Consider the following 16,016-nt stretch of genomic DNA (forward strand, 5'->3'; position numbering starts at 1 on the left):
CCCAAACTATAAAATAAAAATGTAAATCTAATAAAAATAGAATAGGCAATGAGAACTCAAAAGGATTGACGTTAAACCAATTGTAAAATTCAATTTTCGGCTTTGATTGCCATAAGGCGATATAAGCTGAAATGTTTGGGAAGTGTTCAAATAGCGAGAGTTATCTATTTTTATTTAATATTTTTAAATAGCAATTTGTTTCAATGCTTGTTAAGTTTTACGAAATGTGTGAAGAAGAGCAGCTTTAGAATGTAATTTCTTATATACAACTTTAGATGTCGAATGGTTTGATTTATATATTCTTTACTTATTTAACACACTTTAAAAAATATATATATAAAATATTACCTATTTTATATTCCTATAAACTCATACTCATTCTATATAATGACATCAAACATAATTCACATATTTTACTCCATTTTTAAATGATTTATGCCAACAATATAATCTAAATATCATCATCATCATCAAAAAAATGTAAATATATTCACAAAATTCAGTTTCTTTGTATGTCTTCTTCTTCATTCTTCACATGTTTCCCTCACATGATTTGGTCCAAAATATATCCCATTTTATATGCACATATGTACATCATAAAGTATATATACATTATATTCACAAAAAGCAAACCCTTTCTATATCTTAAAGTCTTCATTCATTCAATCAGTCGAGAGAAAGATTTACATAATAGAAAGCTCTATCTTCTAATCTCAAAACTACGCCCATGCTCAATAATACTTTACAATCTTGAGTTCATTTTATTTTCCTATAACTTTTTACTAGCCTATCGATTCTTCGTTAACCCCTAACATTTAAAATTCACATATTGGTTTGGAACTTATTATTATTATGGTATATGGAATGTGACTCCACTAAGCTAAGGTTTCGTATAATAACAATCAACATTTTATCTTAAGCCAACAAGAACTGGAGCAGAAGCAGATCTCAGGAGCTCTCTACTTGCTTGCGGTGTACGATAGATTTGTTAAGTGGGCATTGCTCTGGGTATTGTCGTCGGTCTCCTTATCCCTGGGCGTCTCGGGATCTTCGCGCTCCTCCTCCTCGTCGATGATGCTGATGTCGCGTATGGAGGGACGATGACTGCGTCGCCAGCCGGTGAGAATCTGGGGCTGCTTCGTCTTTTTCAGCATTCTGGTGCCCGTGATGGATATCAGGATGGCACCGAGTGGAGCTGTGAGGACGATGCTGAAGACGCAAACGGTTTGCACAATTTCGGCCCATTTGCGCTCCTCGGCTGAGGCATCGCTACCCAGATTCTTCAGTGCGACAGGCCCCAGAGCAGCCTGCACTGTCGCCTTGGCCATCCAAGAGAGGCCAACGAAAAACTTCTCCTTGGTGTTAAGTCGATCGCCGACGGCAATGCCAGCCGTGATGAAGATGCGTATGATGACGCCTGCGAAGATGCAGGCCGCTCCTATGGAGACTGTGTGCGAGTCCAGCTCGTTGATTTTGATGGTGGCACCGGTGAGGCCAAAGAGAATTGGCTCGAAGATCATCCAGAAGATCTCGAAGGCCGTCGATACGGGATTGTCGTCGACCTCCCAGCCGTCTTTGCACCAGAACAGATTCGATACGAAGGATGAGAAGACCACGCCCAGCGGACCAAGGCCCTCAAAGCCCAGCTCCTCGCTGCCATAGATGGCCACCAGGTTGCCAGCGAACAGCATGAGCGTGCGAAGCGGCACCACATAGGCGTCGCCCTTCTCGGGAAAGATGCGCGCAATGGAGCCCCAGATGACGCCAAAGGCCAGGCCGCCCAGAATGCAAACTGGCGCCTGGGCAATCTGATAGCCCAATCCCTTGTCCGAGAACATAATTGTACTGACGATGCCAAAGATGGCTACGGAGAGCGCATCGTCCACGCCAGCCACGGCCACCACCAAGGTGGGAATGCCCTTGACCACGCCGTAGCCCTTGGTGCGCAGCCTGAAGAGGCACGGCACGACGACAGCCGGAGAGATGGCGGCAATGATGGAGCCCAGCAGGCAGCCCCACATCCAGGGCAGATCGAGCAGATAGTGCGACATGACCGTCATGACAGCCGCCTCCACGATCCAGGGCACGATGCCCAGCTTGAGAATCGTTTTGTAGACCTTCTTGAAGGCTTCCGGCTCCATTTCGAGGCCAGCTCGAGTCAGGATTATGGTCAAGGCAAACTTTCGCAAATGCCCGGTAACTTTCGAGAAGTCCCCATCGAGATCCACCCAGCCGACGTTCTGGAAGCACAAATTGAATATGAAAGTTTAGGATTACAGGTGCATAAGGACTCGTTCTCACCTGAAAGAGTATGCCCACCAGCAGCATGCCAATGAGACGCGGCAGGGTGGTCAATGATATTATGTAGCCACCGAAATTGGCGGCCACCGTGAGCACCACCAGGCTGAAGAGCTGCCCACCCGGGGCAGCTGTGTCACCAATGATCACAAAGGCTACAATCCAGAGTAGTAGACCTAAGGGAAATATATATAAATGTTAAAGTGAGCGAAAGACAGAGACAGAGATAATTTGCCACTTACCAATCAGAATGAGGACGATGAGACGAGAAAATGTCCTGAAGGTGGGACAGAGCGGGTAGGGAAAGACTTTCTGCCAGAAGGATGGCTCCCATGATTCGCTCGGCTCCTCGCCGCGACACTTCAGGCAGAAGGTGTAGATCCACGAGTCCTCCACATAGTTGGCCCCGTCCTGCGACTGCGGCGGCTGATGCTGATGCCCCTGGTACTTGGCATTGAGCACATCCAATGCACTTTGCCGATAGTTTTCTGCAATGGAAGGGAAGCATCCACAGATAATGAGTATGCCGAGTGCAAGCGAACTACCTGATTGCACTCTGATTACAACTTCATAAACAAATCATATCTTCATTTGGCATGTGCTTCTAATTGTGTCTGCGAGCAGGCACAATCAATGGTGCAGGAGTAGAGGGTGCAGCTATGATCGACTATGAGATATTCTCTTCAAATGTATATAATACCATTTTCTATACCAATATAATGCACATAGTAAAAAATCTATTGTATATTATTACAATAATTATGAAATTATAGTTACAATGAAGTTAGATGATGTCAGCTATAAATTATCGTATTTAATGACACTCAGTATGTCTATACATATTACAAAAAAAAGATATTATATGATGTAAGTACATCCGATATTTAATAGGGCAGAGTCTAAAGTATTGGTGATTCTTTGTATGCTCTTCTAAATTAAATATCTCAAATACTGTAGAACGTATCTATCAATTTCAAAAGAAAGAAAAAAAAAAAATCCATATGCATGTATATAAATATGTTTATAAGCTTATACATAAAGATAATAATAATAGTATCATATTACAGTTCATATTGTATATTAAGCAAACAAATCATGCAAATAAATATTAAAATATTATTTGTATTCATTGATAATAAATCATAATTAAATTGAGAATAAAAACTTGGAAAAAAAATATAAATAAAAAAAAATTATTTTTATATTATAATAAATTGCATATATGTATAATAATGGAGTATTACTACTTATTAATTGACAATTATTCAATTATTATTTTAAGCGAATTTCATATCTATGTAATTTATAATAAAGTAGTACTCAAAGACCCGACTATAAATGTCGACAAGAAGGAGGGTCATGCAGTACTCAAAGGAGTATTACGTTAATAGTCCATGCTTGCACCTTTAAGAGCAGTATCAGAAATGTAAGACCTTAAACCTTTCACACTTGAAAACTCAATATACCCCATTAAGCGACTGCATATGTAAGTATGTGTATGTGTGTGTGTGTGCGTGTCTGTCTGTCTATTTTCGAGTTGCGAATAGCAACTGGAAATTGGAAATCACTTTCCGGACTGCTAATTGATAATGTTAACGGTGTGATGGCAAATTAGATTGACAATAGGAGCACAAGTGCTCGAATAGCAAATAGCGTATTTGCTTTTACTGCCAACCGTCATAGAGCGTGGGCTGGCCTTCGGAGCTCTTCTTAAATTGCCCTATACGACTATCTCAATGTATGTATATTTGGATGAATATGTAAAAGGCGGCGCCAGATATGCTTGCAATAGAATGCGCCGAGTCAACAAATCAAAATTGATTGATACCTGTTAAACTCAGTCTAAATGCGGAAAATTTTGTATATGACGCATACGCAATGTGGGCCAATTTGTATATCAATAAGCATTTACTAATTGATTGATTTGATGAATTTATATTGATTTTATGGTTTGTAAACTTATCTCTTTCTCCAGCTAAATCTGATCTTGTGACTATATCATATGCCTGTCACATGAAGTAGAAGTTTGTAGTTTTTTTTGCTAGCAAAAGAGCAACAATTCTTATATCTTTACTAAATCTTTAAATCATAATACTCTATGAATAATTAAATTTATTAGAAAAAAAAAAATAATAATGATAATAATAATAATAATAATCAGCTAACCGTAAGCTTTCTCACAGATGCTTTTCTATATATCAAATGAATTCCTAGATGAAATCTAAAATTTGTTTCTTCCTAATATAGCTGCTTTGAAATCAATTTTATATGTTATTAAGGTTTTCTGAAAAACAGCTCACATATGGTAAGCAGTTCCCAGAAATCTATCCCCATTGCAAACACTGAAAACAATGTTTGCCCCTTCTTCAACCTCCCCTTACCATAGCTGTGCGTTGATCCGCGATCGCTTTCGTTGTCATTGGTATGCAACGAGGGCTCTTTCAGAATGCTTCTTCTTCTGGCTGGGCCGATTTCGGTGTGCGAATGCGTCGACGTCTATGGATTACAGTTACAATAAAAAAATACAACATATCAGACATTTATAACCTGGCTCTGAAATCCCAGACGATTATCTCTGCGAAACGCTATCGCGCCGGCCAAGAAATTATCAATCAAGGGTTTTTGTCGATAGCCGTCGATTCTCATGTTTATGGCCAGCACGTAAATAAACACACAAATCCAAATTTACGAGCCCATTAGCCACATCGTAGATCGTAATCGGTAATTGCACACGCTATAGCGAATTGACGCCAGTCCACTCGACCACTCAGCCCGACTCGGTGAGTCGTTGAGTCGACGACTCGATAGCTTCTCGAGAACTCACCTGGGATATTTTGCGTCTGGGATTCTGCTCGTAGGCGAGATTGTCGTAGCCGGCGGCTCCACCGCTGGCACCGCCGATCATCGGCGCATCGGCTATGATGCTGACCCGGCGCTTGGGCTGGCTCTCGATGACAGTGGAGCTCTTGTGGCTGCCATTGCCGTTGGGCATGGGTGAGGTGCGGATGTCCGGCAGAGGCAAAGTGTTCAAGCTGCTCTCGTCGCTGTTGGCGACGGGCTCCCCGTTGGCCGTCATGCTGCTGTGCCGGTGCTGCTGGAAAAGAGTTTCGCCCTCGTTTATCAATTTATCTCGATTTATGACTGTTGCGAAAATACTATATTTCCGATACGTTGTTTTTTTTCGCTTTCATTCACACGCGAGTATTTCTTTTTTTACAACTATCTCGTTCAACGTTTAGCGTTGAAATAAATTCATTATCATGCGGCGTTGCTGGCGTTAGTGGGAGTTGTGCAGGGCCACTCACATAACGTATGAGATTGTGTGTGTGTGAGTGTGTGCGGGTGTGTGCGGGTGTCTATTCATGTGTGTGTGTGTCGAATTCAACACAAACTTGTGAAAGGGCTAAAGATTAAAGCAAACATTTGGCTTTAAATCTATAAGGCACCTAACAAAACATTCAGCAAATAAATTATACATTTTAGATTGATAACATTACATTAAACAATTCAAACAACTAAAATATCGAGTGGAAACTGGTTTAGATGGGTTGCTGAATTGATAAGCGGAGTCTTTACCTTAGGTTTCATGTGATTAAAGATCAACTCAGGAATACTAATACTACTACTAGGAGCGTAGCATATTCAGACTTGAATACACTTATAGCTAACTGAGCCATCAATCAAAATTAATTGTTAACTAGCTTAGCAGCAGCAATTTGTGAACAATTAAATTGCTTAGCTAAAAATTCTAAATTCTAACAAGAATCTGAATATCATTATGACAAATCTATTAGATATTTGAATGCATTTGAACTCAATTGGAGAGTCTTAGAGGCTGGTTGCCTGTAATATTTAGCTGTTTAATGCTTAAATTTATTTAACGTTTTATTCATATTTTTACGATCGAAGCTTCTCAAACAAGATGATTCTTTTGGTTCATACTGTATAAGATAGATCATATATATTACAAAAATTTTGTTTTATCCCAAAATTCATTTTCATACATCACTCTGTATTAGCGAAGTCTTTATAAATGTTATAAATATATATTTATATTTTTGCACTTTCTCAACACTTTTTTTAAAGTCCTATTCAGAATCATTTTGCATTGCACCGAGACTCTTATACCCTTACTTATACATATATATGATATATATATTTAGTAATATAAAATGTCTAATGTATAATATATTTTGAGTAATTGGCAATTTATATTTTTTATTTAAAATGCTATTATTATTATTCTTATTGTATTATTCAGTCATATCTACTATAATGAGCATTATTAAGCACATAAGCTTATGTGTATAGCAATTATAAATTTAACTTCGTCAACTACCAACACAAACCATATAACTATACCATATAGCTACAAACAATGCTTTAATTTTTTTCTATAAATAATAGTAAATAATTGAATAAATTCTTAAGGGTTTGCCTATGACAAATAATTTATAATTTCAACAACTTTTTATAGAGTATCCAAGTGGCACTCATTAAAAGTTGTTGTGAAAGAATTTAAATATGCCTAAAAACCGTTTTGCCAGTTAGTCACAGATTCGTCATCAAATTTAATTAGACAATTAGCATTCCGATGTATGAAATGATTTACAATATTTTTTTATTGTCTAAATAATATCAACTATGTATTCGGGTAACTAGGTAACAGGCACTTCAAAAGTCTTCGTAGGCCATAAAATGAAACGTTAAAGCTACCTCAAGATAAACATCTTTAATAGCTATTAGACATTAATTGCCATATTCCCGTCTAATATTTCATTTCTGACCGGAAAGGCATTAAAGATAGATTCAAGATAATAGATAACAGACCACTTGTTATTCGAGTGAGTCTTTTGATACATATAATACATGCGTATACAAATATATATGTATATAAGTCCATCAATAATATTGAAATTTTTATTCGATTCAAATCAGAAATCAAATAACAACAACAAATGAAACTCTGCCTGAATCATACTAATATACTCATTTGAATTTTCTGCAGAGCATAATGGCCAGAAATTTCTTAATCGGTTTATTTGTCATTCCTTGTATAATCTCCCAATTATAGATCTCTGGTAATTGATCACCTCAGGCTCGAAGCAAACAGCTTGTTTATTTCATTCACGCTCTAATCCTAAAGCCACTAAATATAGATTTAACCATATGCGTATTCTATATGTACTATATAGTAAGATATGTCTAGTCTGTACACCTACTTAAATCAGCAGAGTAATCCATGTGTATTTGCAATCAAATCTGCATAATTGGCCAGACACGCACAATGTTTTCAATTTTCACCTGTAATTAACGCCATCTCAACGTTGATATGAGTAATTCGTCGCTAAAATTGATACCGACAATATTTATGATCGCAATTGATTGTGAATTTCATTTCGTTTGCACCGGAACAACAGGCGTGTCATTGATTCGTTGCCCCCGCACAGAAGGAATCAAATTCGTATAGTTGAACTGTGGCTAGCTGACGAGAGCTCTTCTTGGAAATACTCTGTATTTTAATTAATGATGTATTGTGACATTGAACTAAATTAAATTTAATTCTGGGGAATATTTAATGAATGAAATCAATAGCTAATTGAAAGCTTCAATATTTATTTATATGTATATATTTATTATTTAATTATTTATTATTATAAATTTTTTATTTTTATTTTTTTGTAAAAAAAATCGATTATTTTTAATAATATTTTTTTTTAATATTTTTATATATTTATATTAATATTTTTATTTAATATTTTTCAAATGAATTTTTTAGGCTCAATTTTAAGCTGATTCCAGTACATAATGAATCGCCATGCCAAATATTTATATGTTTAACGGTCATATTTATATATTTTTTTAATGTATTGAACTTTTTATGTTGTAATTAAACGTTATTTTATATTCTCAACCAAAATTTAACAAATATAAATATTTTATGCTTTTTTTGGTCAAGCTTTGTGGCTGATTTAAATAGGACTCGCACCACTGTGCGTTGGTATGCCAATGCGATTCTAATTGTCGATTGTCTGGCAAGTGCGTTGACAAACATTCTGTAGTGGGGCATCACGTGCTCCGGCTGGAGAGACGGTCGAACAAAGCGGATTAATTAGCACGCCGGTGTCATTTGTCAGCTTTTTAGCATTTATGATAATACTTTATTTGGATGTCAAACAATAGCGACGATCACGTGTAAATGGCACAAGCCAACTGGAGCATACCCAAAAAACAAACTTCAATTTTCTTCTTTCTTTCTCGCGCCGCTGAATTTTTGTTTGTTGTTTGCATTGAGTCCGGTTTACATAATACCGTCGGTTAATTTCCCACTGGCGCATTCGTTTTCGGTTTCGTTTCGTTTTCGACTTGAGCGAGAGCCCGTCCATAAATCGCGACACTCGCCTGCCTGTGCCTGACCTTGCCAGAGGTGGCATACCACGCAAAAGCAGAAAATAAAGCGTTTCGCATTGGCACCGAAACGAAAAATTGTTCTACGTGACATGTTTCACTAATAAGTACACACCAAGCAGCGCACCAAAGCTTCGAGCTCCGACTGCCCACCCAGTTGACCAGCTGCCCAGTTGCCCGGTCTCCCAATCGGCCAGTTGGCAATAAGCAAATTTGCAAGCTTAGTTAGCGACCAGGTCAACTGCCGGTCGAGACTTGAACGACGCGACGCTCTGAGTTTCCAAATCGCAAGCATTGTTTTCTATACCCTGCACGAATCAACTATCTGCAGCGGGTATCTTCAAAAAGTAGAGGTCGACAGCAGTGACTCAAATAATGTGAATCATTTTTGAGTACAGTGATGTGATTCAAATTATGTGAATAATTTTAATCAATTTTGATGTAAGTTAAAAATTATTAAAAATATTTATATTCCTAATTAACTTTAATCAACAATTCCGTCATACAGATTAGATAAACTTTAATTGAAAATATTTATAAAATTTGCCTGCTGTGTGCTTCTAAAAATATAATTTACATATTCATTGAGGAATTTAGCATAATCATGGTTTGATAAGTAATAAAAAAATTGAAAAAAAAAAAAAATAAAATAAAAGTGATAGATTAAGGCGACTCTAACTCTAAAGACTTTAAGCCATAATTTACTAATAATAATAATGCTTTTAGTCTAAGCCTTTAACGAAAAGCCCTTCATGATTATTATTATTATTTTGTATACTATACTTGCCACCTGATTACAGGGTATTAGCTAGCCAGCTGCTCATCAATGTGCAAATTTTCTTGTGGATTTTTTCAAGCCACGTTTCACAACTCAGTTGAGTATTCAGCGAGTAATCGGTTAGCATTCATCCAATATAAGTATACATACATATTGAACAGTGGGTCAGTGTCTCTTTTTGCTCCTTTTCTTTATTTATTTATTGATTTGTTTATTTACTTATTCATTTCTTCACATCTCTTATAGAGTTTAAGAAATGTGATTTCGAATTAATCTAATCGCTGTGGAGCACCAAGCCTGGTATATTGTTTATTAAACACACAGATAATCGGCATAGATAATAATACTTCAAATCGAGAGTGATATTATGTATATAGATATACGCTATATAGACACAAATACTTCAAATCGAAGCGAGCAAAATTCATGTCAATTAGAATTGATAAGAATTTTCCTCTACCACTTAAGATCCCGGCCATTACAATGGCTATTATCAAGCATGTGCATTTGGTTGGCTGTTTGCACTGGAACTAGTTCAAAATGCTATAAATTCAACTGAATCGGGCTTAGATGGTTCTATACAGAAGTTAACTTCTTGGAATATAGCCCACTTCGATTGGACTTCCATAGAAATAATCTATGAGAAACCAACAATCAATGTTACATCCCGCTTACAATTATCAATATACCCATTCAAGAAGTATGCTGAGTATGGCTTATAAACAACAAATTTGCCAAAAACAAATTGTTATTGGTATTTAATTATACTCGCACAGCTTGTTTATTATTTAATTAACATATGTTGAAAATCAATATAGTATTTTATAATAATAATTTCAGAAGCCTTAAAAATATATAAATTTTGTTCGCGAATAATCGAATAAAATATTCCAATTTATTTGACTCACTCTTAATTCATTTAACTAATCAAAATTTAATGCCCCTAACAGGTTTATAAGTCTTTCGTCTGTAGATAAAAGATACACACGTCCCCTATCGACTTTATTATTGGGAAAGTTCTACGGAAAGATACTCTATCTGCTGCAATTGATTGGTTTGTTTTTGTTTTTGTTTTCTGTATATATATCACAGATCAATCAGAGTTTATTGACTTATCATCGTAAAGTCGTCAGCTGTGCCTGACGTCACAGTAAATTTGGTTTGTATATAAACTTCTTCTGCTCAATTGATTTGGTATGCAGGCCAATAAATGAGTCCCATGATATATAGCTGGCATATGATTTGCAGCCAATTGCACGATTGGAGCCACATTTTATAGTTGCCTTCATTATTTTATCACTGGCCATATATTGGCAATTGTTTATAACGTATATAAAATGCTTGCCATGATTGATGGCACCTCAGCCAGCGAAAGGCCTGTTGATTCTCCCTAAGTACCCACTAGCTGGCCAGCTTATCTGCCAGTCAATGAATATTTCCACCTCCATATGATATATGTACATATATTCACATATTAAGGTCGCGATAAGAGATTGTGGAAAGCAAAGCATAAGATTTGTTGAGACGAAAATCCGAAATCCACAAAAAAAAACTGAAACGTAATTCAGATTTGACTTCGATTTTCTTTAACTGCGTATAGTTGTGTAGATTAATTGAATTAAGAGAGTATATTGGTTATATGCATTTGTGCATGAGCAATTGACCGCTTGGGAGTAATTCTCTTATAAAATAAGTTGTTTTACATAAGATTTATCCCCAATATAAATTCACTAAATATACATGCTCTATGGAGGAGCTTTAGGTTTATGCTCCGTAAGTATTTCAAATGTAATAAAGTATAACTCCCCTACAGAAAGACCTATCAAACTACATTTAACTCCACTCTTAATTTTATTATCCTCAAGTATTCCAGGTGAAATACAATAGTTCTTCTCTATAAAAACCCCTATCAATCATTCAGTTCATTGTAAAATAATTCATCAAAATATACTCCATGTATTATATACGTAAGTATTTCCATATTTCCCAACTCGAGCGAGCATTATGCAGTCATCTATTGCCGTCATGTTGCTTATCGATTTCGAGTTAATTGACTTGACTCTCGTATATGGTTTATTTGGTTTTATTGGCGTGAATTGTGATTGATTTGGAATACAGATGGACTTAGCTGCCGATCGGATCTTGCCCCGGTTGATTACTCCACTTACTGGCCATTTGATTAGCGGCAATCTTCGCTCACTTGAATATCAAGCAGCCCTGAACGGTTTATGGCTTACCCAATGATCGTCTCAGCCAGCCACTTATGTGCGGTTTTTTCTTTGTTTTTACCCTTATGTGGGTCCGGATGTGTTGTATTAGACTGCTTTGATTGGCAACTATAGGCGTATCAAGTCAAGTGTTTATCTGTGCTCGGCTCTGCTCAGACGACATGCTGAATTGCGTGACAATCATAATTAAGTGTTCCGCTTAAACGAGTGAATACTGTGAACTCAATCTGTGGCTCGGCGACACGACTAACAGCTGTTTGTATGTCACGAGTATGACTGATATTCGTCATATTCCCGAAAATTGATAAGATTTTTGTTTTTAATTATTAACTATTTGACAGCCATTTTAATTTCCATTCACAAGATTCGTGGGGAGCGCCAGCCAAAGACTGAAACTTATCTCGGAATTTAACTGGGTCTCTGAATACTCATTTACCTCCAGATATCTTCTGTCATGAGTCATTACAGCCAAATGAGAACTGACACAACTTTGGAATATTCTATACCTACAAATTTTATCATTTTTTTTCAAGGAACTCATTAGACAGAAGCAAAGTTTGAGTCTTATATTTCATTCGTCCAGCTGCATAATTTTACTTATTTTAGAAGTTAATTTTATTTAAGCCACTATTAAAAGCTATAAAGATGATAGCTAGAATATAATATATATTTCATCTTCCCCTTCTATACATATAAAAATCAACTAAGCATATTTTATTAAACAATTGAAACCTGCTGCTAATTCAAAAAACAAAACTTGAACACTTAAAAATCCTTTAAAAAATACAAATAAATACAAAGTACACTAATGGAATATTTGCATGGATTTTAATCCAATGTGTGCAAATATATAATAAGGTACATGTGAATTTAATGAATACAAAATAAATATACTTTCTATATTAATATAATAACAATATATAAATATTTTAAAAATATATAGTATCTTCTCGGTATTCAATTTGTTTAAATTATTTATTTATTTAAATAGGTTGACGCAGCGTGTCTCAACGAGTGTAAAAACGCTAGAGGTCAAAACCAGTTAAAATATATTGTAGTATATAGCATGAATCAACAAGAGAAAATGTACTAATTAACAGGTAACAGCTAACAGGTAGCACATTAATATGGCCAATCTGCTGAGATGTGGTATTAACATTGTAAAAAACCAACTGTATGTTGATGTGGATTTCAAAACAAAATATAAAGGAGTAAAGACTTCATATGAAAGCTTTATGTTTTAAAATCCTTAATATGCATATTTGCTTGTTCTTCCTTCACTCACAAAAATGTACACAAGCATATACATGCATATCACCATATATACATATATATTGATATATTAAACAGTTGATGGACTTGTTCAACTTTATGGGTTCAACAAAATGTTTATAAAATCGGATATAAATTATAAATGTAAATATAAATTAATTGAAGTCAAAGTCAGCTACTGGCATTTCTCTCTTTAATGATATTAGTATATACGGTTCAATGCATCATGATTCTATATATACATACATATATAAAGTAAACCAGTTTAGCATATATACACTCATACACATATATTTCACATATATGACATATTTAACGCACTTAGTAAAAATGTTGAAAAAGTCGTTGAACTGATTTCCGTTAGAATTCAACTACAATTAAAATGTGTTCAATTAAATTTTTGTTATTGTCATCGTCAGACCAATTATAAAACTAATGTGTGTGAAATGCATTCAGTAATTTATGCAAATGTACAGATCTGTACATTCAAATAAGTACACCTGACATTAATTCGAGCAATTTGCATTTGATTTGTGTTTTTTGTTGTTTTTTTAATCATTTGCACGTACAACAGAGATTTTTAGTTTATTAAAAAATTCGTTTTATTTATTTATTTTTAATTTGAACAAAGGTGAGAACAAGTAAGGTAAAAAACCTACATTCTTTTACGTTGGATTTCGTGCCGGAAATTAGTTTGAGTTTCTGTATCAAATATTTTCGTTTTCTCTTTTTTTTCACTCTCTCTTTCTCTTATATCACGATTTGTGGGACAATTACGAGCGCGTTCCACGAATTCCCGGACTTCCGATCGTGGCTCCGCTTTTAATAAGACTAAATCGCAGCAAATTCTTGTCAACACTTTATAGGCACACACACACAGCGTCACACTCACACACACACATACATACACACACTCAGGCAGTTACAAGCAAACGTTACTCGCGCTGAAATTTAAAATGAAGAATCGAATCCAATCGAATCGTATCGAGGCGCCGCGATTAGCCACACGATCTGCCTATCTCGTTCGGCTCGGGCCCGAGGCAGAGCCGAAGCCTTGGCGTTGCTTGTAATAGCTGTACGGGGATTGGTATTGATAGGCGTGCGAACTACCAAAGCACGAGTGCTCTGGGCACTGGCCCATAAATCAAAGTGCTTGAGCCAATGCGACTCGTAAATTATTTTTGTATTTATTTAAAAAAATGTTAACTCAATTTATGAGCTTGTTAAATGACATTATTACCGCTTTATATATCAGTTACTGTTCTTGTAGAACAGTTAAATAAAATATGTGCAGTAAATATATAGATATATTGTAATTTAAAAAGCAAAAAATATAATATAGTAGATTTCTTTGGAGCATTTTGTTTTTTTTTTTTATGTTTGTGTATATTTAGTAGTCTTTTAGTATTTGTTTATGTTTATATCAAGTATTATTTTAATATTTCTTTATATATTCATAAATATATATAGTTTATAGTTCAGTGTTTATTATAAATATATTTATATGTATAAAAACATTATACTTAATATTTTTTACATAAAATCATGAGGATTTTTTACTTTTTTTTAAGACCTTTTATCGATAGAAAACAGAAAGTTATTTGATATTGAATACGTACGTCATTCAAGTTAATCTCTTTTAAAAAAAGATTTTATTTCAATAGATTATATAGGAATATGATATCTATATGCTATAATTGATTCATGGCAGAAAAAAAAAGTAAATAAGAGAACATAATTCAAAGAACTTAAACTAATAATATATATATTTATTTTTATTTTACAAATATTTTTTATATATAAAATTCGTGAAAAAGTTTATAATGTCTTCATAAAGTATTTGAGCCATGACATTTATGAGCCGAAAATATTTGTGATTGGCTACGTTGAAGCGATTTCGAGTAGTCTAAGTTCAAGTTAACAACTTGACGAGTGTATTTGTATGTATGTAAGTGCCTGCTGGTGAGTGTGTGTGTGTGTGGTTGATACGCAAAAGTATGCAATAAAAATGATTGATGGCTTAGATTGTTTTTTAACACTGTGTTGACTTTAGTCAATTAGTTTTTGCCTTCAAACATTTCAGCCGAAAGTACAGTGTGTGTTTTTTTTTTTTTTTTTTTGCGGCACTTCACATTTTTTGTTTCACATTTTCCATTCATATTTATGGCCATTTGCATTTCGAGCGTAATAAAAACGTAATAAACCTGTCAAAGCCTAAAACACTTCCCAATGATTGAATGTTAATCAACAACTATGTTTCCAAAATGTTTGTTGTTTTTTTTTTTTTTTTTTTTAATTCAAGTTTATTTATTGCGAGCACAAAGTGTTTAGCAATGTAATAAATCAATACAAAAATTTTTTATTATTTATTTATATTTTTTTTTTTTAATTATAGCTCCTGTGAAAGGGGTGTAAATATTTGATTGATTGTAATTTATTAAATTGCAATTGAAATGAAAATTAAATGCTTAAAGTTGACAAATATAATATATGCATATATGTATATATATATAATAATGTTTTTTTTGTTGCCTTTCCAAATTGTTATATGAGGGCAAATCAATTCACTTTTGTGAAATCTAAAAGAAATATTTTTATGTGAGCGTTCTATTCATTCTTCAGGCTGGGGCGTGGCCCATTTCAAATTAACATATTTGAGTATATCAGGCTGGCAATTATTGTGGGTTTTCTGTTTTTGAAGTTAGAGTCTGGAAAATCCATTAGCTACGCTCTTTATGAGCGTAATAAAACGAGAAAACAAGCTAGAACTCAAAGTTATTTTAACTATATCATACTGCATATCATTTATACATTTTAAAATCTAATAATAATAATCTATATCGCAGCAGATATCGATATTGTTATCTGTTGTCAGCATCTCATGGTTTTCTATCAAATATATTTAACAACAAATACAAGAATAATAGATTCACAAACTGTTGCAGATTGATTAAAAGTAATTTTTTTGGAAATTTCCATTCATCGCATTTAATCATTGAATAGATCTAGAGCAATCGCCCGATTATGATATC

At 34.7% G+C, this 16,016-nt stretch overlaps 1 protein-coding gene and 1 long non-coding RNA gene across 5 annotated transcripts; one reads left to right on the top strand and one right to left on the bottom strand.

Moving 5' to 3' along the window:
* Positions 1-829: 829 nt before the first annotated feature.
* Positions 830-13,906, bottom strand: LOC108611723 (sodium/hydrogen exchanger 9B2-like). Of its 4 annotated transcripts, none has more exons than XM_089464051.1 (6): positions 13,644-13,906; positions 5,123-5,392; positions 4,680-4,794; positions 2,541-2,786; positions 2,302-2,474; positions 830-2,240 (listed from the first exon to the last, which is right to left on the bottom strand). In XM_089464051.1, the coding sequence occupies exons 2-6, from the start codon at positions 5,372-5,374 to the stop codon at positions 960-962; spliced, it is 2,067 nt and encodes a 688-aa protein (XP_089320177.1). In that variant the 5' UTR covers positions 5,375-5,392; positions 13,644-13,906; the 3' UTR covers positions 830-959. The 4 variants fall into 4 exon arrangements, with proteins under 4 accessions (XP_089320177.1, XP_017859991.1, XP_089320176.1 ...); XM_018004502.2 differs by having other exon boundaries at positions 5,123-5,389; positions 13,644-13,904; XM_089464050.1 differs by lacking the exon at positions 13,644-13,906 and adding an exon at positions 8,822-9,020 and having other exon boundaries at positions 5,123-5,389.
* LOC149269729 (uncharacterized) lies at positions 9,171-10,999 on the top strand. The gene is made up of 2 exons (XR_016269053.1): positions 9,171-9,648; positions 9,731-10,999. It is a non-coding gene; the product is annotated as an uncharacterized LOC149269729 (long non-coding RNA).
* Positions 13,907-16,016: the final 2,110 nt, after the last annotated feature.

Source organism: Drosophila arizonae, chromosome 3 (genome assembly GCF_054131065.1).
Source record: "Drosophila arizonae isolate 15081-1271.41 chromosome 3, UAZ_ARI_1.0, whole genome shotgun sequence".
NCBI classification, from domain to species: Eukaryota; Metazoa; Arthropoda; class Insecta; order Diptera; family Drosophilidae; genus Drosophila; species Drosophila arizonae.

Excerpts from the sequence above, each read along its gene's own strand:
- LOC108611723 (XM_089464050.1), bottom strand. The coding sequence starts at position 9,001 with ATGCTTGCGATTTGGAAACTCAGAGCGTCGCGTCGTTCAAGTCTCGAC. Across the intron at positions 5,390-8,821 it reads AAGCTTTGGTGCGCTGCTTG|CACCGGCACAGCAGCATGAC; the intron begins GTGTGTACTTAT and ends CTTTTCCAGCAG. Across the intron at positions 2,475-2,540 it reads CATCGTCCTCATTCTGATTG|GTCTACTACTCTGGATTGTA; the intron begins GTAAGTGGCAAA and ends TATTTCCCTTAG.